Source organism: Calonectris borealis, chromosome 8, assembly GCF_964195595.1.
Source record: "Calonectris borealis chromosome 8, bCalBor7.hap1.2, whole genome shotgun sequence".
Taxonomy (NCBI): domain Eukaryota; kingdom Metazoa; phylum Chordata; class Aves; order Procellariiformes; family Procellariidae; genus Calonectris; species Calonectris borealis.
Genome location: NC_134319.1, coordinates 17,475,604 through 17,501,562, shown reverse-complemented (window position 1 = coordinate 17,501,562; position 25,959 = coordinate 17,475,604). Strand labels below are relative to the sequence as shown.

General features: G+C 37.6%; 1 protein-coding gene across 3 annotated transcripts in view; it reads right to left on the bottom strand.

The window, feature by feature from the left end:
• Positions 1-3,506: 3,506 nt before the first annotated feature.
• Positions 3,507-25,959, bottom strand: part of HS2ST1 (heparan sulfate 2-O-sulfotransferase 1) — an 85,592-nt gene continuing 63,139 nt past the window's right edge. For 2 of the 3 annotated variants that reach the window (XM_075156212.1, XM_075156213.1), the window contains 5 exons: positions 18,781-18,866; positions 14,491-14,629; positions 10,825-10,922; positions 9,455-9,612; positions 3,507-8,375 (listed from right to left, as the gene is read on the bottom strand). In XM_075156212.1, the coding sequence (XP_075012313.1) occupies positions 8,149-8,375; positions 9,455-9,612; positions 10,825-10,922; positions 14,491-14,629; positions 18,781-18,866 (708 nt within the window). In that variant the 3' untranslated portion in view covers positions 3,507-8,148. Of the gene's footprint in view, positions 8,376-9,454; positions 9,613-10,824; positions 10,923-14,490; positions 14,630-18,780; positions 18,867-24,434; positions 24,522-25,959 lie in introns of all 3 variants that reach the window. The other variant, XM_075156211.1, reaches the window with a different exon arrangement.

Genomic DNA, 25,959 nt, shown 5'->3' with positions numbered 1-25,959 from the left:
TCTCTGACTACTGACAAGGCTTTCAAACTTGGCTTCCAAAGTGGTCTTTGAATCCTTTTGGCTTTGTAATTCACTCTCCACTTATCTCAGTATGATCAAGTGATGAGAACTATGACTATGTATGTATAGACACACACACACACATATATATGTAAGAGAACGTTCCCGGATGGCTGAGTTGGGGAGGAGGGGGCATGGAACCAAAGTTACACGTGAGCTGGCTGCAAAGCTTTAGTTAATGAAACCTGTTGATTGCAGCCTGATTCTCTCTTGTCATGCATTTGTCCTGCACAAAGATTTAAAAAAAAAAATAGCAAGTTAAATATCCTTGCTAGGTGAAGTGACTGTCAGATACATAGGGTAAATGTATCCAAACTGTGGTACGCACAGTCACTAGTGTGCACAAGCTAATTCAGCACAATACGCGAGTACTGCCTCCGACGCACAGGACAGGGACCTCTATTGCCACCAGACTCTCGAAGGTGATCCTGAGTAAACACCACGTTTGATAAACTCCATACTGGAGCGTGATCTCACGTCCTACAACAACACCTGCAAGATAAGACTTGTCCTTTGGAAGGCTTGTGAAGGAATGAAACCTTTTACGCTATCTCACAGAGCCAGCTGAGAAAAGGGAGAGGCTGAACGCAGATGTCGCACATTCTCACACATTTTTCCATCCACTTGGGAGAAAAAAAAAAAAAGGCACTGACAAAGAATGGATGCTGTGGGTGGGGGGGAGGCACTGATGTTTTCCTGGTTTGCTCTGTTTTTAAGGGAAAAAAAACCCCATTTGTCTTAAGGAAAAAAAAAAAACACAAAACAAACCAAAACCTTTGTTGAAAAGTTTTGTGGAAAAACAATGTTTACAGCAATTTTTGCTAAAAGTAAACCTCAGGTTTCCAACTATCTCTCCGAAGTAGCCTTTAGTATTAACAGATGTCTGGTTGGAATCTGCCTGAGCCAGTGAACTCATTCTGAATGGACACCAAAAAAAGTGTGTAATGTTTGCTCCACGTAATCTGAGCATAAGATGCTTTCTCCCAGACTTCATGGATTTGACTTCTATCATGCAATTACTATTTTACCTTCAAGAAGCAAGGATCTCAAATGCAGAGCAGACAAGCCTCCCGGTCAATGTAATCTGCTTTTCCAGATCTATAGCTTAGCTATAAGTAGTACTGGAACAAAGTGCTGGAATTAGGTATTTGGTCTGGGGTTATGAAGAGTGTACATTTGTCGGTGTACAGGCCTCGCTTGTAATAGCAGCGGCCTCAATGGCTGCAACTTTGAATTCATTAATTCAGTCAAGGGAAGGCACTGAAGATGCAAAGCAGATAATTAGGCCAAAGATAGCCATCGTAGCTGTTAACTTAAGGAATTACTGCAAGCTCATATAGTAGTTTATATTTCTGCCTGCACTTTCCTCTGTGTTCTTTACATACTGTCTTCACAGATGCATATATACCCTTTATTACCGTTATCAACTGCTTTACGCAACGTTTGTCCTTATATTCACTCGTCATTACACACTGCGCTGAGGCAGTCTTGACAAAGCCAGCCTGTAACCGCACAAATCTCTAGCAGTTAAGCACTCCTTTTCCCCTTGCCAATTCTCCAAGTCACGCAACATTTTAGAAGTTATTAAATTCTAAATAAAGGAGATTAAGGATGCCAAGTTCTATTCTGTGCTAAAAATGGCAATCAATATTTGTCAAGACAATAATGTCTTTAGGGCCAGAAGACCGTTATTCTCTAGACTCATTTTTTTCTTTTTTTGGTAACGAGAGAGTTCATAATATTTTCCAGTAACTGCTGCATCAAACCCAGGGTTCTGGTTGAGTTAGAGCATTTAAATTATCATACCAAATTAGGTCTGTTTCTCTCTCAAAATAGAACAGTGTTTTTCCTTATTAATACTGAATTTATGTTTGAAATACAATGCTTTTTTACTTGAAAAACACAGATGAGTTCATATCAATAGCAGGGTGAAACAACACAAGCATGTATACAGCAAGGTAGTGAACCATTTCTTAAAGCGTCAGAGGAATGCTATACCTCTATACTTGAACTATAACCACAATTCCCATGAATCACCATTTTAATCTATTTTGTTCCAAGATATTTTTTTTTCAATAGGAAGATGGGTAGTTGTTTTTTGTGCAATTATTTGACAGTCATGTTTATTATGAGAAGTTAATGTCTGTGTGCAGCAAATCCGAGAGTGGATTCAGGACCAGCCTTGGAAACGTGCAGAAAACGGGCAGAGAATGTTTATCACAGTATTTTCCATTTTTATGAGGATGCAGTTGGTTATTATGACAAGGTGAAAGGTCTCAAAGCCTTCATTTTTAGGCCACAGGTGTTCTTTGTAGAGGTTTTTTTTAATAAAGAGTATTATTAGTCCTTTAAATTAGCTCTTATTGAAAGTTACCACATCTGCGTTATGTGGTAATGAAGCCAGGGGGAGGTCATAGCAGGGGACTTGTGCTTGAAGAAAACATCTGGACATTGCTTTGACATTCACTAGCAACTTCTTGTATTTTATTAAGAAGTAAGGAAATTATACTGAAATCAAATGCAAGATTCAAACAATAAATAAAATGAAAATACAGGACCTGAAAAAAAACCTAGCTTTGAACAAAAAAGCCCTTTCCTTCTTTCACTCCCCTCCCATGAATTCCAACTGATGAGACTAACTACCTGTGCAAATGGCAGCATCAGTAAAAAAAAAAGTTCAACCAGTATTTAACACATATCTGTAACACCACAGTCATTCTGTCTTTCACAGGAGATGCTACTGTCATTTTAAAGAAAGCATTTTTTGTATTGTAACTTCTTTTGGCTGTCATTTTGTTTACTACACCATTTCAGAAAGAGGTGCAGTGAACTTAGGAAGTCCCGTACCTTTATATAGGCAATTTTTTCCTCCACTTCCCCCTGGCTGATATAAGCAGAGAGACACTGTTTCCTGTCCACAATTACACCTATCACTTCCACTGATAGAAGGAAGGAGAAGTCTACCTGCAACGAAAGGGGCATTTAAAAGCCATCAAAATCCTCAAGTGGAAGTTGCCGAGTAACTGCACAATGGTTCTTAATCAACAAGACTGACAACTAAATATTTAGGAACTATGGCATTAAGAAACTTGGCTGGGTCAGATGACTGTTCAGCTCCATAGTGCAGCCTGGAATGTTTACAGGGCAATGGTTACAGTACAGCATCAGAAATCCCAAACAGAGTAGCGTACCTATGCTCGCTATATTTTCTTGTTTTAAGTGCTTGCTTACAAATGCAAATGACATTTCTATTCTACTCAAGTTCTTATACCATACTCATCACTGCAGTAACTGAGCATCTTCCAGTACCACAGTAATCAGTCAGGTCATTTGTTCCCTCAGGCAGGGAAGCACATATGTATTAATGCATTGTTTTAATGCCAATTTTCTATTCTTACAGATCTCGGTTTTAATATGAAGAACTTTTCATTGACAGTTTCAGCATAGTGTATACCCTCTGCAAATTTATTACATTTCTGTCCAGAAAGCCCAATGCAAATTCTAAAGGTCTATAAATTTGGTTATAGCTATATGAATTTATTACAGACGAGCTACATCCCAGCTTGCCCCTCCCCTCCAAAATCACAATAGTTGCAAAGTTCACAACACTGTGTAGCAACATTTCTAGAAAAAGACCATTTAATGTGAATGTGACATGCAAATATTAAGACAGGACACCAGACTTCTTTTCTTTCCCCTTCCCACTGGGTGTTTTATTTTATAGCATTTGCATTAGGTTATCAACTGAAACACTTCAACAACAGAAAGCTGGCAGCATAGTAAGGAAAAATGGAGATTATTTCTCAAACAGCTGTGACAAAATGGTTTCAAGTTGGAATAGTATTGCACAAACGAATCAATTTACGGAGGGTGAATGGGAGCGAGCATCTTCAACATGGATTGTGAGGAAAAAAGGCACTATTTAGCTGTGTGTGTGTTTAAAAAAAAAAAAAGTCATGAAGCACAACCCATGTTTTTCAAAATTACATTCAGTACTGCTTTAGAAATGCTCACAAACCTGTCTCTTTTTACAGAAGCTACAGAAAGCTGCTGATATAAATATCAGACAGTACAAGTGTATGAACATTTATAATTATGCTCCAGAAAAGTCTCAGGAAGAGGGCTCTTTCTATAAATACTGCTGCAAAGGTTACATAGTTGCATAGGCTTACAGTAAAGGAAGCATCCATGCAACTAAGCAGCCTTACAGTTTCCTTAGGTTTAATCTCTAGTAGTCACAAAATATGCTCTAATTTTGAAGAGCTGTATTGGCAGTGCACTTGAATCAGGCTTTTCCACTGACTGCTTAAGCAGCACAGTTCAGACAGCGTCATATACCTTTTGTCATATACACGTTTAGCAACGCCAGGTAAGCTTAATGGAAAATTTTAACAGAATTATAACAGAAAATAACTGAATTTTCCCTGATATAAAATAGAACTGCTCTGAGACCATAAATAAGCAAGTGTTTATTTCTGGAAAGTAAAAATAGCTAAGTATCTTCAGAAAAACTGAGTACCTAGAAAAGGCATTTCAAATGACCAGGATGGGCTGCTTCTTCCTCTCCCGTATTGTATAGCTATAAATTTTCATGCCTGTTTGAAAATGAAGCCATGATCAGCGTACCATTAATAGAGAGGCTGCCTGAAAATCAATGCAGAGCAAGCAGGTATATGCACGTAGGACATTCTGCGCCCTAGCCTTGTGTCTGCTTATAGACGCACTGACAAAATAAGAGTGATGTTCTTGTTGCATGGCTGCAGAATTACTACAGGAAGGAGTTAAAACCACTGTTGCTCTCCTGTCAACACTGCCCAGTGTATCACAAGTGCTCCAGGCATGCTGTGGTTATGGCTATGTAGCTACCAGCGCAGCTGGACCTAGCGCCATTATGCTGACATGAAGAGTTTCAACAGGGCTACAGTTTTGCACAAAATCTGGGCGTTAATTTTGTACAAAAAGTACAGAACAGTGTAACAAAACCTACTCTCAACTATATATATTTATGAGCATTTCAGCACCTTTCAAACAAATTTAGCCCTGCAAAAAGCCAATCTCGCTCCTGTGCAGAGACTAGAGTGACTTCAGTTAAAAGATCCGTGTTCAGGAGGCTGCATAGTAAGTTTACTGATCATACAACCTGCAGCAACAAAAATCCATGTATTGCTGCTTTTCACTATAAGTCATTAAGGGAAAATATACAAGATACATTCTGTTTATATACTGTAAAATACTTTTAATACCAACAATTTGGATTGTTTTCATTTCTGAATAGAAGACATAAAGAGCAGGTTATTAAAAATCTGTAAAGCTCCTTTTCCTAAACTGTCTTTTAGGAAATCCAAGTTCTGAATTCAAAGGATTCTAAAAAGTTCACAGTTGACTTAATGGTTGCACTAGATATAAAAGTAGACAGTCGTGATCCCTTCTGTGTTCCACAGACAATAACATTTTCAGAGTATGTCTGGAATGAATACCTCTCCAATTGTAGCTAGCATTTTTAAAAAATATTCCTAAAATTCTTGTTTGTCTCAATCCTGTCAGTTCACAGCAAAGAACAGGAAGTGATATCTGATTCAATAAAATGTGTTTTCTTATATGAACTATGAAAAATATATTGCTCTTCTAAAAGTAAAAAAAAAAAAAAAAATTGCATTGTTCTATTATTTTTGTTACTGAAGACTCATACTCAAGAAATTCTACATCCTGGAAGGAAAAAAAGAAACACAACTTTTAAAATTGCTTACAGAATAGAAGAGGTTTCTGTAGACCCTACTGAAATCAGTAGAAGTTTTGCCTATTTTTTTCTTGTCAATACAGAAGCATTTGTCTACACATCTATTTCATTAATTAGATGAATATTTTATGTTTTCACTTAGTAAACTCTTCTGCTTTCTTGGAGGTTCTCTTCTGAAAATTCTGAAGACGACTCTGATCTGAATTATTCTGAAGGAAAACAACATAGTCAAAATAATATCTAACATAAAACTATCACTGAGTGGATAATCTTTCCTGGGATTATAAATATTCATTTTATTTCAAAAAAGTTACTGCTTTGTTATGGAAATTTTTAGATCTCCATTAGCTACTTCTTGTGTATGACTCCTCCATTCCTTTCTTTAGCTAGGAAACATGTCTTCATGTGTGAACTAACACATCCTATTCCCAAACATGTTGACATTATTAATGACGTCAATAGACAAGAACTAGAACAGGAAATCTTATGCATGGTTCATGCTATATAAATGGTAAGCTATCAGAAGGAATTTCTCTGATTATTTCGGAAGAACAAAGAGAGATCTATTTTTAAAATTCAAAGGGAAAAATCCAAGAAAACAAAGAAAATGCAAGATGTACTTGATAGTCTCTCATTATCCTCTCTGTAATTGGGCTGTTGCTTTTGGCTGCAGACATCCAGTTCACAGACCATTTTCCATTTCCTTTGTTTTCATTACAAGAACAAGCTGGTTAAAGAAACTCCACTTGGTAATTTTAAACTAAGCTTTCAGCATCATCCCTTAGGAATTTAAACCTTTACCACCATTCCTTACTCTGTCTCCTCAGTGCCTTCCCCCATTAAACCCTGTGAAAAGCACTTTAAGAAAAGACAGGTGTAAGACTTGTAAATACTCAGATCTTTAAGAAAATTCAATAGGAAAGAAATTCTTGTAGTTCTCCACTGGCATTTGCTATAATGCAGTGGCCCCAAACATCTGTTCTTAAATTTCAATTTACTTCATCTACCAGGTGTTTCACATTGTTAATAATGGCAACTCACAAATTTACAATAGTCACATAAGGCAGTTACATAAATACAATTATGTCAATCAAGTTCACTGCATCTTTCTCAACCAGACTACACATGACATCTTTCTTCTTTTCCTCTTACCATAATAAAAGGATGAAGACTACATTTCTGTAAAGAGAATCCCTGGACAACATTCTGGTATTGAAGGAGGAGAGGTCACTGAAGTGCATTTCAGCAATGTCCAACAGTTAACCAGGAAGCAGATGTGATGTTTTTCACTTCACACAACAGAACTGGTGCAAAAAACCCACTTTAAACTAGTTACTTTAAACCTTTTGGTCCAAATACATAAAATAAGCAGTATTTACAGCATTTTACTCCTTTTGTAAATGCAATGCTTTAAAACACGTTATAAAGCACCTTAGTAAAAATATTCTACAGGTAAAAGTATCGAAGTAGTAGGAAAACCCTAACCATACCACAGCTCACTAATGGAGTCATAATATGGATTCACCAATACCTCAGTTTACAATTATTACAAAGAATCCATGGAGAAACTTAATACTGAATTTATGATTTTTATACCACTGTGTAAGGATCAACTAGAACTGCAGACAATACCAACTTTCTTTGTAGTTTTCCTAACCTCAGTCAGTGGTGGTGGGGATAAAAAACAAAACAAAAACCCCACTGCTCTGATTCTTTAACTTTTTACAATATTAATGTGGAAATTATGTTTTAATACTAATGAGTAATTGTAATTTTTTAATAAAACCACATATATAAATATGGGCAATTTCAGCAGCAGCAGCATTTCTCAGCAGAACATGATTAACCATCCCAATTAATATCATGTGACATGATTCACAAAAACAAAGCACAGATGTCAACCAGTTATTAACACTACTCATATTGTATACAACCAAAATTTCCATGTTGAAAGCTGGGAAAAATTATTTCCTCTTCACAGAAGTATAAATGAAAATAAATTGCTCTGAAAATTAAAAAGAGCATCAACAGAAGCATTTTTTGTTTGTTTATATTTTCAACTAGAACTGCTGTGTATTAATTGCTCCGAATTAAAGTGTAGATTTCTTCAGGTAAAGGATATTAACTCCCATTGAAATTATTAGTTAGATAAAAGAAATGAAGCCTTTGCTTCTGGATTACCAACATAATTAGCCAGTATCCAACGCCCTGGAGGTGATCCACAGCCCACTTCTCTCAGATCTATAAGAAAACGTCTTGGAGGTCTACAAGCAATCTAGTTCCCATGGCTGAGGACTAAGATGATGATGTGACCAAAGATTTAGGTCCATAAATCTAACAGTGTAGTGTTATTAGTTTGATTTAGGGTAAATCTTTTCATAGAAAAAGTTTTGAGCCAGAATATACAATTCTCCATCTTTTTCCCGAACTGCATGTGCTCTGACAAACTGAAATTGCTCCAGTGCAAATTCATAGAACTCATTCTCCATTTTCCAGATTTCAGACTGTTGTAGCTTGGCAATAGTTTCTTTTGTGGGAAGTTTTTTCTCAGTTGTTTTCCTAAGATGAGACTTCTTTCCTAAATGCAAAATGAAAGCAATAACTTCACTTTAAAGTTCACATGATTAAAAAATGTTTACAGTCCTTTTATTTACAGAGTTTTATACTCTCAGCATGTTGATAAACTGCATTAGAAGTGACAGAATTTAATCCAGAATTTATTAACATAACATGCAGGGTTGGAAAATTGCAGTCTCTCTCAGTAAATGTTAATGAATTTTGCATCAGTTCTTCCAATTCTTTCTCCTTACTCTAATAAACCCAGGGAATGAACTCTTCATTTAAGGAACACGATTACTATTCATAATGTACTTGGAGCAAGATTGGTCTTTCAAAATTAATTATTTAGATGTTAATCTGGTATCAAATGTTAAGAATTTTACAAACTGCAGAGAAATGGACTTCTTTCATGAGACAAAGATGATGACAGCATTTTCCCTAAGGAGTGCTATCTGTTGCCTTATAATAAGCTTGTTAATACCATACATCTAGGCTTTATACATCAGACCCTTTTCTCCCTCTATTTGCTGATAGAAGCCTTGCTAAGATGGACCTTTTCTTCATCATAAGTTGTGTGGCCAGCTCCTAAAAACTGAGCTACTAGCTATATAACAAACGTCTTATTATGACCCCAGGAAGAGAAACATGTGCTTGGGCCTTTGTATTCCTTGGGCCTTTTTGCACAGCCAACCAGGTTGATCAAGCACAGGTAATTTCAGCAGGGCTTCTGAGGAAATGGAAATCTGCCACTACCAGCCATTTTACAAAACTGAAGCCCCTGCAAGACCTTTCAAAACTGTTCTGATAAATACGTCACAATTGTTTAAGTGTGGTATACCTACACAACTGCCTTTACCCCAACCTTAAATATTTATAATTTGTGTAAGGCAGGAAGATACTTGGGCTGCTGTCAAAAATTTGTACTGAGAAACTTTTAAAGAGTTTGTCTCTTCTGTAGGAACATCAGCCAACTGAGAGGCAAACCTGGCCTCTCAACCTGGCCAAAACTATTCATCTAGGTCTAAAAGATTCACATTTAAAAAAGTGATAAGAAAATGAAAAATCCATGGAATCCATGGAAATCAACCATTTAAATACCTGTCCGGTACAGTTCTGTAGCACCCCTGAAGAACCGGGGCAAAGCTGCCTCCAATAACATGATAAAGTCTTCAAGCTCTTCAGTAACTCCCACTAGGAAGTATTCATTAATCAGATTGTATCTGGCTTGTTCCAAAGCCCATCTGCTTCCCACATTCCTAAAATGACAGAGAATGATTACAGCAAGTTCTGATGTCAGCCAACAATCCTTGGTCCCTAGATGGAGATTACTTCATAACAGGACATTTGTATAGGAAAGGCAAGACTCATTTCAAGTTACAACCATTCTTAACTTCATTTCCCTTTCCAGTTTCTCTCATCTGTGTTCTTATCTAAAAATTTGACTCCTCTAGTTATTTTGACTAATAACTCATCCACAAAAAAACCCATGTGTGTACATGGTTACTGTTTCTATTAATGCAATTTTTGGAGGATTTATATTTTCTCAATGTCAATACTCAGTCTCCACTTTCACATGAAATGGTTCTGGTAAGAACACACCTTCCCTTCTGCATCCTACAAGTATAGTTCTGTACTAGAAAGTCATTGCACTTAATGGGAGGACTTCCCTACTGAATGACAGACAGAAATTAAACCGGCATTTTTTCCTCTTTATAGCTCTAGACAGGGTGAAAAGATAGGTTCAGAGATCTATCTTTCTCTGCTTCTCCACCTGGCCCAGGTGTAGATAGGTCTGACCAACAGCCACTGAAAGAGGAGGTCCCAAGTGGCCATTTACTTTGCTTATGTTTGGGTGAACAGTACCTTCAACGAGTAATTGCCCTTGATTTCACTCAGAATCCTTCAAATCATCTACGCCCTTTTTCTTTTTTTTTTTTTAGTTTGCTAAAGTTGTTTAAAGTCTGTGCCATTGTTATAAAACATGCTACATTGACTGATGGACACTATTTGCTTTTGTTTCGGTTTCTACTAAGTAGCATTGACTACTGGATGTCTGGTGAAGTTCAAGAAGATAAATTTATCCTGATCTCAATTATTTTATTCTCCCCAGAAACTCTAGGAGCTTGAACAAAATATCTCCATTCAGAAAGACAGATACTGTAGCCTGACATAAGAGAAAAATGTCAAGACTCCAAATCTACAAAAATTATTTTTAAAATTGAAAACAATCTGTTTTCCCTCATAGCACTGCTGATACAGTATCCTAACATATTACTTGTTTGAAGAACTGCAAGACTCTTTCACTAAAATGCATCTTCAAAAGAAAATATATTACTAAAGTACCTGCTGCTTCATTCTGTCCAGTCCCTCACACTTTCCCTAACTGTGCTACATATTCAAATTTGTTAAGTTTAGATTTCAGTGCTCATATACTTGACTAACAACTTAAGGTACATTTATCTCCCTACCAGCATTCGGAGCTGTGGCCACAGAAGAACGGAATTTGAAGCCAAAGCTTCTCTGGAGCACAATCTGAACCTCCAGCTGCCACACATTCATCAAAGGTCTGGAACAAAGACAAAATTGAGCTGAGCTTTAAAATCTAGTGTACATATCAAACTTCTCAACCTAGTTAGTTGCTAAATGTAGTGGGGACAGAAAAACACAAGATATGATGTGAAAGAAAAAAAAAAGTAATTTATTCAAGTCTTGCTTTCACGGTGTTATTAGGAAGACCTATTTGTCTCAATTAAAATATTATTTGGACAGTCTTTTAGGATTAGAACTAATGAACGATTAGATCTTACCTGATACCTTTGATATAACCTTGATAAAGGCTATATGTCAAAACAAGCAAAAACAGTCAGTAAGTGTTGGTATCATTATTTTTTGCTTACAAAAGAAATCATTAAAGATACGGCGTCAAATGCCATCAGGATTTGTGTGATACTGGAACAGCTGGATCTTTATACCATAGAACACTGCATTTTGTGTTTTAGATTAAACAATGTTCTATTACATTTTAAGTATTATGACAAATAACTACCATTTCAGAGGCCATTTGGTTTTGGCAATCAGAAGAAATGAAAGCAAGTTGTTCACTGCATAACAGAATATTCCATACAACATCGCTCTACATAGACAGACAGCTGTAGCAACACAGAGTTTCAACTGTAGTAATACAGTTACAATAAGAACTCCATTGGCATTGGAAAGAATTTGTAAATATTTTACCCAGTCACCATAAAGTAAGTATTTATGATATTTCTAACCAAGATATAAGTCATGTATCTAGGATAGATTTTTTAAAAATTATTTAATTACAAATATGTGATCACATAGACAACTTTTGAGACTGTTTCTTCTGTATAATTACAAATTGCTGTTCAAAACAACCATGTAAAAATACATTTGCTTAATTATTCAGTGTTAGAACAAGGACAATGTCCTTTGCTTCTGTTTTGAGGTGAAGTTCCTGAGATAATCTGAAAAACTTACTGATATCAGACCAAAGCAGGGATTAACCTGTGGCGTCTTGGTCCACATTGCACTTTGAGTTTAGAATAGCTTGTACATGTCACATATCACAGATAAAAATGCAGCTTAACTAGGAAAACAAGACATTGGTATGCTTTCTCTAGCATAGTTCTCTAGAGAAATTCTGCACTGATCTATCATGAGTACTTTACCTTTACATCAGCATTACCTAAGAACTAAATTGTTTAAATGCACCTCCTAACTTATGAATGTATATACTAAATATGAACTAGCATCTGTCAAAAGAAAGATGACTTTGCTTATACCTGCAGGTTATTTTATAGTTAATACGCAAAAGCAAGCAAGTAATTTTCTAAGTAAGATGAAATAGGACAGGCCTCCTTCCCTACTTCGTCTTATATACTTACCCTGACTACTCCATCCAGATATTTTATTATAAGAAACACTTGTCTTTACAGACTCTGTTCTTGGAGCCAAGCTATCTATAACTTTGGAAGCACAGGGATATAGAAAGAAAATGAATGGAGAACTCTTCCATATAAATGCTGTGGTATGGACTGGGAGGGGGCGAGGGTGTAAAGTACGCTGAGATTCCTTTCCACTTAATACAGGAACAATTGACTTCCATTAGAAAGACTGCATTTTTGACCTTCCCTACTTTTCATTTGAAGAGTTCTTAGTGAATCTACTATAACACAGATTAGAATAGATATCAGTGTTATAGACACTGCGATTGGGTCAATCCATTGTTGAGCTTACTGAATTTTATATCTAATGTATGTAAAACTGACACCATCTATATATGTACAGTTTTCTTGGAAACACCATGGAAAAATAGTATTACCTGATTTAAATGAAAGAAACTCTAAAACTTGGCATAGCAAATCAATTTCACTTCAAATGAACTAGAGATGCTTACATGAGAAGTTATACCGGTATGGCAACAACTAAGTCTCAGACCTAAATAAAGTGGTATGATAGTGACAAAATGAAAAAAAGCATCTTTAACAGAAAAACATAAAATTATTTATGCAATGCATTACAAACATTATAAATAGGAATGCATTTCAACTTTTTCCAGCAAATCAGAGCTTACAGTGCAGTCTACCAAGCAGTAGCATTAGGGATTTTGGCTTAATGTTTCCCAGTGACTACCTAACAAGGTTGTTCGGATTATAATTCAAAACTAAAACAACACTCTTAAATTTCACTCTTTTTAATAAGTATTAAGTCCTATAAACAGCTTGGACTTGGTAGCACGCTCAGCTTTCCAACTCATTGATCTCTACCAGGAAGGAATTCCACTGGCCAAATCATGCTCCTCATGAAAAGGAACAGAGTAGGTTACAAAATATGAGATCCTATCTCTCTTTTTAAAAATGCCTTTATGATACCACATCACCAAATCATCTCTGTAGCCAGTTCTATGAAGATACAGTTTTTAAGCTTAATTTCAATTTGTTCTGCTCGAAGCTTTCCTCTATGTATGCTGTAGGATGTCTGGATAAACTGAAATGCAGTAGCAGAAGATGGCGCCAAAACCTAAATAACAGAGGAGCAGTTAGTTATCAACTGGAAAGAAAAGAGGAATGGTCTGTTCCCAATATTTAAAAAACACTATTTGGATGGAGGGGACCACACAAAAGGATTAGTAACATTTATTAGTTGTTACGGTGTTTATAGACTAAGCCTTAATCAGTGTGATTTTTGCCAGTTATTTTTTCAATATCTCTTGATATTTACACAGTGCTACACTAAATTGTCAACATTACAAAAAAATTTCATCAGTTTAAGAAAATATTGCCACTGAAATTTTAAAGTGTTTGGCTCTGTAAAGTACAAAACCCCCTGACATTTTATAAAAGCTTCCACACTGTTCTAACTATAGTTTCATAAACTATATTCATACACTTAATACCCTACTTTTCTTCTTGATTTAAGAAAAGTCCAAAGCAACATGCTCCAACAAATGTCTCACTGCAAACCATGACAGTGGATGTATAAATTCTTTCTGGAATAAATAGATTATGAAGCCTAAATGATGTTGCCATTCTGAAACTGTATTAGTAATCAAGGTTTGAATATGCTAACCTGAACTACTCCTATAGCCACCTAAGACAGATGGAGGAAGTATAGAAATGTATGATTCATACTCCATAGTTTTCAAGCAGACTCTTTATATAATTCCATTGCAATATTTACATAAAAAAAAAAAAATTGGGTTGTTAACTATTAAAAAAAAAAAAATCAAAGCCAAAGCATCAGCAGTTCTACAGCTTTTGGTAAAAAAATGTATCTCTCTTGTCTTCAACAAGAAGAGATGTAGATTTTTTACATAGGAGGATAAGCTTAACTTGATACTTACAACTCTGGATACCTGAAAACAGTTTTTTATTTTATTTTATTTTATTTAGCAAATTGCAACATCAAGTGAATTTATAAGGTTACAAAGAACATACTTAATGTTACACTCTGGTCCACGGACACGAAGGGGAGAATATAATTTACAAATTTACAAAGCCAGCATCATTACCAAGGCTGATACAAGAACTATTCAGCTTTTATCAGGACATTTTTTTAAATTGTTTTCACATTAACTTTAGTAAGAACAACATATATAATAAAGTGTACTTTACCTTTTTATCCCCCTGTTTTCGCCTCCGTAGCCCTGGTCTGTAATCATCTCCAAAGCGCAGAAAGTAATAATAAGAAACTAGTCGTTCTATAGGATCTCTTATGACATTTATGTAAATTGGTTTCTTTTTAACACCAAATCTAAAGTAAAAGAGGAAAAAATGTCTTTTAAAGGCCAAATCAAAGCTTCCCATTTAATACTGTCTCTGTTGATATAGTTGAAATCTATATACAGAGAAGATGATGGTGAGAGGAAGTTTAATGACCACTTCCTCTCATCCTCATACCCAGTGTGTTACGTGGATGTGAAAGTCAGTTCAATTGCAGTTTTCCTAGGATTGTGATTTTAGTTTTTTTTATTAGAGAAACAAATAAAACTGAAATATCCTCACACAATAGATACTAAAAATGTTTATACAACCATCCTGTCTCTAGAAATGCCTTGATTAGTCTAGCAGCCACGTACGTGTTTATAATAAGTACAAGGAAGTTTGATATTGAGTTCCCGCCCTCCTGAACCGCGCTATGCAATGCTGCAAGTGGTTTTCCTGGCAGGCCTCCAGTTGTCAGAGACCTGAACTCTAACAGAAGGAAGACAGAGCTCAGAGCCCATCCATTACCTGGCTTGAATCCATATGGCTATGCTTACTAAATATAAGCCTAAGATAGTATCTGTAACCATAGGAACTTCTCTATCGAAAGATATACATTTTTTCCTTAGACATTTACCCTAAGCAAATTTTGATTTACTGTGGTACAAACAGGAAGCTTGAATGAGGTGGTAAGCTCATGGGACACACGAGAAAGATTTAAACCATCAAAACTGTTTTGTGCAAATGCTACCTTTCAATGATCTACATTCAACACAGCTTTTACAATGCATTTCTCAGTTTTATTTTCTTTTCCATTTGAGACATTACTGTGGCAAATAAGTATGGTATCCAAATATTAAAGAGGTTATATCACAATGGAAATTGCAAGCGTGTCAAGTGCCCTGAAGTAAAGCTAGGAGCTGGAAAAAAAGATTCTTTTCTGTTCCCATGCAAACTGGGAAAGTGTTCTGCATTGACAGAGGGCCATTCAAGCCTCCTAGCCCAGCTAAAACAGAGAGTGCTCGCAGTTTTAAGAGGCAGTACCATTATTGTTAAAGTGGTACTCTGTAAATTATAATACCAGATACTGCTCATATGAGGAATCTAAGTTGAAAAGCTGAAGAACAGAAACATAGAATAAGCAGCACAAAAGAGGAAGTTAGAAAAAAAACAATTAAAAGGCATTACTTTGGCAAAAGATCACCACTACAGATACAGAAATTGTTAAAGGCTACAGAAAGAGCAATCGATTCCTCAGATGTTGCCAGCAGAGTACCAATGAATCAGACTGTGGCAGTTAAAGGGGGCATGGCTGACATTTGTCTGTATGCCAGCTCTTACTCCCCAAAGTCCGCAAAATAGGAGTGTGTGAAAGTTTCAACCATTTTGATGCGAAGTCCAGACTTTGAACTGCACCCTCTTTCAGGTCCACTGAAGTGCCTGAGACACGCGTGTGTGTCCCCTTCTACAGACTCTACTGCAAGTGCTGTAGAAGGCGGTAACAAACCATTTTGATATAGTAGCAGCCACAACCAACAATATGTATCTGTGGGTTAAATGAAGGTGTCAAAGCCCTTGGAAATGTTTGTGCTGGATTGAACATTCATATGGATTTGCACATGACCTCACAAAACTAGCTTCAGATACGATAACATAAGGCACTTACTATTGTAACTTTATTAATAATGACAATGATTTGGCAATTGCATTGTCAAAGAAGTTTTTTTCAAACTGTTTACCAGAGAAAATAGGGAATAAGGGTGCATCAGAAATTAAAAAAAGAGGGAAAAAAAATTTCAACTTTTATTACTGTAATTTCTACATGGATGGGTTATGATAACTTGTCCTCAATACTGTAAGTCATCAATTGAATCCAGTACTTTAAGCTTCAGCATAACTTAAGAGGTACTTCTGATGTTTGACAGTGGACCTAAGTCTGATGTCTGTGTATAAGCAGGCATAGACTTTTCTGAAATACTTTACACTTTTCAACTACAAGAATGTTCACTACAAGAACATACCTCGCAGCCTTAAAAGCGTGGGCCTTGCCAAGCACAACCAGAGTATTCAAGATATTATTTTAATAATGAAAACCCAAAGTATGAGATAGGAAGCTGTTGTGGGGAAAAAATAAATCGTTTAGGTGAAAGGATAACAAACAACAAACACAAGGTTAACATAGTCCTAGAGAGAAGATGCAGATGAAAGAAATCTGTGAAATTGCTTAGATGCTTTCTAGATGTAAAATAATTATTTTAGTTTAAAAAGTTCCAGTATCCGAAAATGTTTTCAGCTTTATGAAGTGAGTAATGTATAAAATAACATTCTCCTTTGCTGTTCCAGAAAGCTGTTATCCAGTTCAAGGATTTATTAATGGTGCAGCCTTTTAACTTTAAAAAGGCAGAAAGAAAGCTAATGAAATTTGATACATTTTATTTTTATTGATTGATTTGCAATTAAGATGTCTTGCCTGTTACTTTTTGTAAACTTCAAGCTTTTACTTGGTGCCATTGGCAATTTTCAGCTACTACTGTAGCTTTTAGCATTTTCTATTATATAATATACTGTACTGGGAATCTACGAAGCTCTCACCTCCCCTTCTCATTCTTTGTAATAAAAAGCTAGAAATAAAAATCAGTGTACATAACAGAATGAATAATTAAAAGCAATGACTAAACAAAAGAAATTCTTACATACAAAAACCTCATTTAATTAAATAAATGTTTTAATACACAGAAACGGAACATTACTGATGATTGACCAGCAGCAAGAGGTAAAAGTAGTGGTTACTATTGTTTGTGCAGTCGAATATGTGGAGATCTGAAAAATCCACTTACAATTTTAAACCATTTTCCACATGCTGCAAGTGCAAGATGAAGCACTGCCTAGTAAGCATCTTAAGCAAAACTGACTTGCCAGTTCAAGGGGAGGTTTCACAAGACTGAAGTACTGAGGATCACTGCTTTAGATCCAGAAGCAAAAATAAGAAAAGAAACACATGAAAGCAGGAATACAGATATGATCCTGAACCTTTGAAGTCACTGGGAGGATTTTTACCTCATTTTCTTTTAAATTAATTTTAGAAGTAGCAGGATTTAACTCCACAAGAATTATTTCAATGCTTTTTACAGCAAGTCAAATCACTATAGGCCAGAAATCTGCTTTAAAATACAACTTTTAATATTTTGATAAACTGGAAAGGGATACTCTGATAGAGAAGAACTACATAACTTAAGAGGCAGGTGGTATTACTTGTTATATGAAACATATCTGAGAACAGGTGTGCTGGTTTTGGCTGGGATAGAGTTAATTTCTTCATAGTAGCTAGCATGGGGCTATGTTTTGTGCTGAAAACAGTGTTGATAACACAGGGATGTTTTCGTTACTGCTGAGCAGTGCTCACACAGCGTCAAGGCCTTTGCTGCCTCTCACCCCACCCCACCAGCAAGCAGTTGGGAGGGGACACAGCCGGGACAGCTGACCCCAACTGACCAAAGGGATGTTCCATACCATATGACGTCATGCTCAACATATAAAGCTGGGGGAAGAAGAAGGAAGGGGGGACATTCAGAGTGATGGTGTTTGTTTTCCCAAGTAACCGTTAGGCATGATGGAGCCCTGCTTTCCTGGAGATGGCTGAACACCTGCCTACCGATGGGAAGGAGTGAATGAATTCCTCGTTTTGCTTTGCTTGCGCGCGTGGCTTTTGCTTTATCTATTAAACTGTCTTTATCTCAGCCCATGAGTTTTCTCACTTTAACCCTTCCAATTCTCTCCCCCTTCCCACCGGGCAGTAGTGACTGAGCAGCTCTATGGGGCTTAGTTGCCAGCTGGGGTTAAACCATGACAACAGGTATCTTAAACTTCCCAGAATGGGAAGCCAATCCTAAGGCAGAACTGCCAGTGTTCCAGAGAAAAGCCAGGATTTTCAGTATAACAAGCTTGTAATTCAGACAAGGAATATTAAACCTAGCATATAAATAGTTTTGCAGTGAGACTCGGCTACATTTTATCATGCAAAAAGAGAAGAGAAAACTGTGAATATCAAAACCAAATACTGCTCATCATAGGAATTTCAGTGTGAATTTTTCAAAACTGCAGTTGTCAGACTTTCATCACTAGAGGGCACTAATATCCCAGCTGGATCCAAGCAACTTAAACTACTATGCTACTCGACAGATAAATCCGAGGGTAACATACTTTGCAAAGTCCAAATAAGATATATGTCCGTGGTAAAATCCTGGTTTCATTTCCTTCCAGGAAGTCACATTCTTCACAAATCGGACCTGCAAAAGTAGACAGCAGAAAGTGTTTCTGTACAGCTGGAACACATTAAGCTTCCTGATACATGGTGTTTTCTGGTTTGTAAGTAAAATCTTATAATGCATTAGGAAAAAAGTCTATTTTGATTATTACCAAAGAATTTGTGCCAGCTAAAATAGACTTTTCTGCAAGCATACAGATGACTCATTTTAGATCATCACAAATTAATGATCAGAAACTAAACAAAAGCAGAATACAGCAATCAGAAGGGCAATTCAAGGAAAGCTACCACAAACACATTAGCAAGACAAACATTTAAATTTTTGTCAGTCCATTTTATTCATAACTTGAAAGGAATGCAGAATTCCCTCAGCAATAAGTAGAAATGCAAGTACAGCTTTGATGGAATTGTCTGATCTGTATTTAGTCCCTCAAATACAAGTGTAAATCTTACACTTGTAAGATTTAAAAGTATATTCTTAGACCTATTTTACTGGGACATAAGAAACCAATCTGATGGTTCATTTGCTCCCCCATCCCAAAATGCAATTCATGAATAATCCAGGAATTTTATAAAAGTATACAGTGTATATTAGATCTATAGTTTACCATTTTATAGTTACCTTAAGCCTAACATTTCAGTGAAACTTCATGTTAAAGCATGAAGTAGCCCTTAAACAAGGGCTGATAAAGCAGTTATTGGCAAACTTCACAAAAATAGGAATAGCTTAACATTTCAAAGGTAAAAACAAAATAAGATACATGCCCCAAACCAGAAAGTATGATCACATTAGAGTGGGACATGCAAATCCTGATATAGCTTGACTTTATTAGATGAACAGAATATTTTAACATCAAAGCATTTAACTCTGAAAGTTATTTTGAAAACTAGTGGATTGGATAATAAAGAAAAGATGATAAATTTGTACTGCCTGAGCTGTCTGACAATGATATGCCATTTCTGAAGCTGAGAATTAGAAGATAGTATTCCCTGCACATCTACAATATCTTTTCTGTTATACAGTGACACAGATAACCACGAAGATACTGAGGTGAGACAAGAGAGTCAAAAAAGGAAAGTTTGAGAGCTCAAGACAACACACGAACATTCTGTAAGGTCTAATGGATTAAGAGTGTCCTGAAACATGTCATTTATTATTTATTATAACCAACCAACTGAGAATTTTAAGAGGCAAGATTGGCCTGCTGCTGTTTCTTCAAATGTGCAAAACTCACAGTCTAGGATTTAAGAGATTGATAACCTTTACTTATTTCTTCAAACACTGGCTCTTGGACTCTCAGGTAAAAGAAATGGATATTACTTTTTAGTAACAGGCACCATTAAATTTTTCAGTGTACAAGTTTCACAGTCCGCAGCATTTCACAATTTAAACCATATATTGCACATGAAAATTGTGGCAAATCTAGCTGAAAAGCACTGCACAATGTTATACAATGGTGTTTCATAAACTGCATTGGCTTTCTGTCTGGTTTTGTCCACACCACAAACTGATAACATATCTATGATACTTTGAATCCAGTTGAACTACCTTTACTGCTACTGCTACGAGGTTAGCAAATGTGACGCCCATCTACAAGAAAGGCGAGAAGGAGGATCTGGGGAACTACAGGCCTGTCAGTCTGACCTCGGTGTTGGAGAAGGTTATGGAGCAGATCATCTTGAGTGCCATCACGTACAGGACACGTACAGGACAACCAGGTGATCAGGCCCAGTCAGCATGGGTTTATGAAAGCCAGGTCCTGCTTGACCAACCTGATCTTCTATGACCAGGTGACTGGCTTAGTGGATGAGGGAAAGGCTGTGGATGTGGTCTACCCAGACTTTAGTAAAGCCTTTGACACCATTTCCCACAGCATTCTCCTGAAGAAACTGGCTGCTCGTGGCTTGGACAGGCATACTCTTCGCTGGGTAAAAAACTGGATGGGTGGATGGGCCCAAAGAGTTGTGGTGAATGGAGTTAAATCCAGCTGGCGGCCAGTCACGAGCGGTGTTCCCCAGGGCTCAGTACTGGGGCCGGTCCTGTTCAATATCTTTATCAATGATCTGGACGAGGGGATCGAGTGCTCCCTCAGTAAGTTTGCAAATGACACCAAGCTGGGCGGGAGTGTTGATCTGCTGGAGGGTAGGAAGGCTCTGCAGAGGGACCTGGACAGGCTGGATCGATGGGCTGAGGCCAACTGTATGAGGTTCAACAAGGCCAAGTGCCGGGTCCTGCACTTGGGTCACAACAACCCCAGGCAACGCTACAGGCTTGGGGAAGAGTGGCTGGAAAGCTGCCCAGAGGAAAAGGACCTGGAGGTGCTGGTTGACAGCCAGCTGAACATGAGCCGGCAGTGTGCCCAGGTGGCCAAGAAGGCCAACGGCATCCTGGCTTGTTTCAGAAGTAATATGGCCAGCAGGAGTAGGGAAGTGATTGTCCCCTTGTACTTGGCACTGGTGAGGCCGCACCTCAAATACTGTGTTCAGTTTTGGGTCCCTCACTACAAGAAAGACATTGAGGTGCTGGAGCGTGTCCAGAGAAGGGCAACGAAGCTGGTGAAGGGTCTGGAGCACAAGCCTTATAAGAAGCTGCTGCAGGAACTGGGGTTGTTTAGCCTGGAGAAAAGGAAGCTCAGGGGGGACCTCATCACTCTCTACAACTACCTGACAGGAGGTTGTAGTGAGGTGGGTGTTGGTCTCTTCTCCCAAGTAATAAGCGATAGGACAAGAGGAAATGGCCTCAAGTTGCACCAGGGGAGGTTTAGATTGGATATTAGGAAAACTTGCTTCACCAAAAGGGTTGTCAAGTATGGGAACAGGCTGCCCAGGGAAGTGGTTGAGTCACCATCCCTGGAAGTATTTAAAAGACGTGTAGATGTGGTGCTTAGGGACATGGTTTAGTGGTGGACTTGGCAGTGCTAGGTTAACGGTTGGACTTGATGATCTTAAAGGTCTTTTCCAACCTAAACGATTCTATGATTCTATGAAACAAACCACACTTTCATTGACTGTACCTTTCAAAGATTAATGACAAGATATTTTCAGTGGAGAGCCTGAGCTATGAATATTTCTATACCTGGAAAGAAACTTCCTAAATGCAAAGTATATATTATCCTCCCTTCCCTCATCCCCAAAGCCCAAAATATCACTGTTGGTTGATACGACTCCACAAGTAAACCAGTTATGCTATCTATTGTGTGTAGTGCAGCATGCATATTAAAGCATACATTTCAATTATGTTTCCATGAACAAGCTTTCTGATGCACCAGCTAGATTTCAGTTCTAATAGACTAAGACTAGTTAAGTGCAAAACCCCAAGGATCAGTTCTGTCTTAGATCCCCATGCCACCATCTGGCATCAAACCTTAGATGTTCCAGTAATAGTTAAAAAAATCCTTTATTGTCTTTGTCTTACAATGTTGTTGTCTGCTAAGGAAGTAATTTTTATGAACATAGGATGGATGTTCTAGCCTTTTATTAACTTTAACACCAGGCAAGCTAAGAGAAGGCTAGGAAGATTTTATAAGACAGCTGTGACATTTACATCTGCCTTAAGATGGACCAGCAACACACTGTGCCCCTGAGAATTTAAGTTTTTAACACCCACAACCAGCCTGCAGGCAAGAGATTTCCCCCACACACACACAGTTTGCAGCATTCCAAAAATTAGAATTGTTCCAGGTCACATACAGCCTAATGAGTCTGGATTCACACATTTTAGGGCAGCTGAATATTGCTTGCTGCTTCATACTGTTAAATATGATCAATTTTACCTTTCTTTTCAGGGCTTAGCAGATACTGGAGCTTTCAAGAGACAGAGCAAGCTTCTCCATCTGAACCCAACTGAATAACATTTGCGGTTACTTTAAAGTTCAGATAGACGTGAATGGAATTCCTGTGAAGTTGTTTCATGGTGCTTTTATATAATCAGCTACAAAGTTGCTTCACAGACTTTAGTAAGTGAGAAATCAGCTGAGTTTCACTGATTTAAAAAGCCAGATCAAACATACTCTGGGGACGTAAGATGTCCTGAAAGGTAAGTTAAATACATTCAGTTTCTAGGACGATAAGAATTTAAAATAAGTCCCAGTGAGCCAAAAGGGGCAGGGGGAACCAAAAAACCCAAACATGGCATACTTAGTCTGAGCAAAAAGCCCTGGGAAATCTGTGCATGCAAACCAAAGTGATGTTGTAAGCTGTCATCTCTGTCCAGTAACTGCCTCCATCAATCCCTCTTCTCTACGGTCTGAACACACACATACACACCCTCTGCCCCCAAAAGGTGGTATGGTCATTACCCTGTGGCTTGGTATTACATGGACTTTTGGATATCAAAAAAGCCCCAGCTTTTCACGTCATTATATTCTAGTTTTGTTTGTCAATTGCTGAATAACTGACTTAAAATTACAAATAATTGGGGGGGATGAATATCACAAGCCCAGCCTGGTAAGAACACATGAGGATTTTCCATTTGAACTACAAAAAAAGGTCTCTCAAGTAAGACTGAAGACGAACACAGTTTCCCCATTGAAGGAAATCTCAGGTTCAGATTTAAAGACCAAGCATGATGGGATGACTGAATCAGAATCCCTCTGCAGGAAGGCACTGGTAGCTTAGCTATCCAAATTGTCATCCAAACTAATAACTTCTAGTTAGCTCTAAACCAGAGGGTCAGGAACACTGGAAACAGGCTAGCAGCACACCTTTGGCTGCATGCCATGAGAAACCACAAGCAAGCTCAAGGCAAGGGCAGCTGAGAAGGAATTTTGTGAGACAGTGAAAAGACAGAGTTCACAAGTTCAGCCACGGTACAGCCAGGATACCTGCCTCACACGAACAGTTCTTTCTCAGAAGGAAAAATACAATTGGCACATGTATACAGTGGGCACTAGTACTCAGTAGGCCACCTAACTCCAAGAAAAAAATCCTTAAATGTTCAGGAGCACATGACAGTACTTCCACTTCTAACAGAGTCACTGCTACCTTTTACTTGTTCCACTTCTGACAGCCATTGAAACCTTCACCAGCAGAGGAAATAAGTACTACTAAAGTCAGTACAAGTCTGCTATCTTCTGAGAGGCCACTGTTTTAGAATACATTTGGAAGTACGATTATATATTTTCAGGTTGCTCTTTTGAGAAAAATGGAGAGAGAAACTGCGGGAGAAAAAGGAACAAGGAACAGAAAACAGCAAGCTGAGGTAGTGAAATGTTGGATAATTGTACCATGGCTTTTCTATGTTAACAATAGTACAGAGAATGTGTTCTCAGACCTCCTTTCTAATAATATATCAAGCATACATGCTGCAAGATAGAACAGTAATTTCGTTTTAAATGTTTTAGATGGCAATTTCACCATGTAACAAAAAAGCTAAAGTTTGCGTGGCTGGTATGCCATCCAACTAGCCATAACACAGGCATACTTGTATGGACAAAAAGTATCAGTACTGAAACATGCAAGCAACAAATAAAATCCAACCAAACAGCTACTCTGATTTAATGAAAGCAAGTGTTTTTGTTACAGACCACACAGGTCAGAAATGCAACATGGGCAACATGGCACTCAGTTTGCTGCAAAGAAAAGGCCCAACCTGTGGAAAGAGGGGCAGTTCCCAGGATCCTGCTGTCAGAGAAGCTGCAAAAGAAAGGAGGGCTGCTGGGACAAATTCCATCTGAAACTAAAATGGATGTGTTAGGGACTTTTATGGGATTATCTCAAATCAGGTACAGATTATATTTGGAGTGGACTTTAAATAGTTTTTTTTTCAGATTGCATTCAAGAAGTAAAGGTTTCACATATGGGCAGAGAACTTAAAATCTGTTACAGAATTAGAATAGTTTGGAAAAAGCACAGCAGAAATAATGCATAACAGAGGGCTTACAAATTATGTCAGGCCCAAGACAATCTTCACCTTGCTTAGGGAGATTTGTTTTAGCAAACAGTATCACTGATAAAACAATTTTGCCTCTATAATGTATTTATGTATTTTTACTACTACTATGCATATACACCTAATGCACTCAAGTCAGCTATACTGATGAAGGTGGCATGTGAATATTTCATGCACATGCAAGTCCACAAAGAGGAAACCTACATCAGCTACTACTCAGCACCCTCACCATATCCAGAATTGTGTTATATGACTTACAATGGCAAGTTGCTGTCTTGATACACTGAAGATAGATAATTATTTCTTCTTCTTTGAACAACTATGCAATATATAAAGTTTTTCATTGTCAGCATCTCCCAGTTAATAGCCACTAAAGAACAGGAGTATCAATTGTCTAATTAAACAACATATTTACCACCGTGGACAGCAGCATAGGATCATGTCAATGTAGGACTGCTAGTATTGTATACATGCCCAGCATTGACGGATTTTCATTCTTCAGTAGCTAATTATTAGAGGGAAGGTGAGGAGGAGAGGTTCTCTTAGACGAAACTAAGCCAGTAAAGAACAAATTTGATTTGAATGAAATTCAAGCAGAAGTAGAAATTTAAGGCAAGATCACCTATATTTAATTTATGCCATCAATGACTAGCTCTCCTACCCTTCAGGACAGACCACTACAATTCAAAGAAACACCTTGATAGAAACAGAATCTGTGTTTGGAAGTGCAGCACTAAGTATGACTGACTTGAGCAGGATTTTTAATTAACAGATATAGGCTTGTTAAATCTTTTGAAAAATCAGTCTGCTGTTGGTGCATAGGTCTTTAGTACTTGTTCTACGCAGCGGACAGGACTATAGGGATGGCTACCAGACTTACTCTTAGTAATCTCAATAATCATTTATGACAATATCACCTTCATATTTAGGAAAAGATTTCACAACAGCAAAAACCCAACAGTAACAAAATCCCACTATCACAAAACAGGTTCCCAGTCCCACCTCTTCGTCTCCTGCACCGAGATCCCTACCTCAATCCTTCTCCCACAAACAGAACTGAAAGTGGAGCACCCATTACCATCTGCTTCCCCTCGCCCCACTCCAGCAGCTGTGCTGAGCTGCTGCTGCCTGTAGGCATGCACTTAAAGGAGCTGGAAGCCTCAGTGCTGACGTGCTGCAATACAGAACAGGTCCTGCCTCTACTGCATATCAACTTAAGATGATC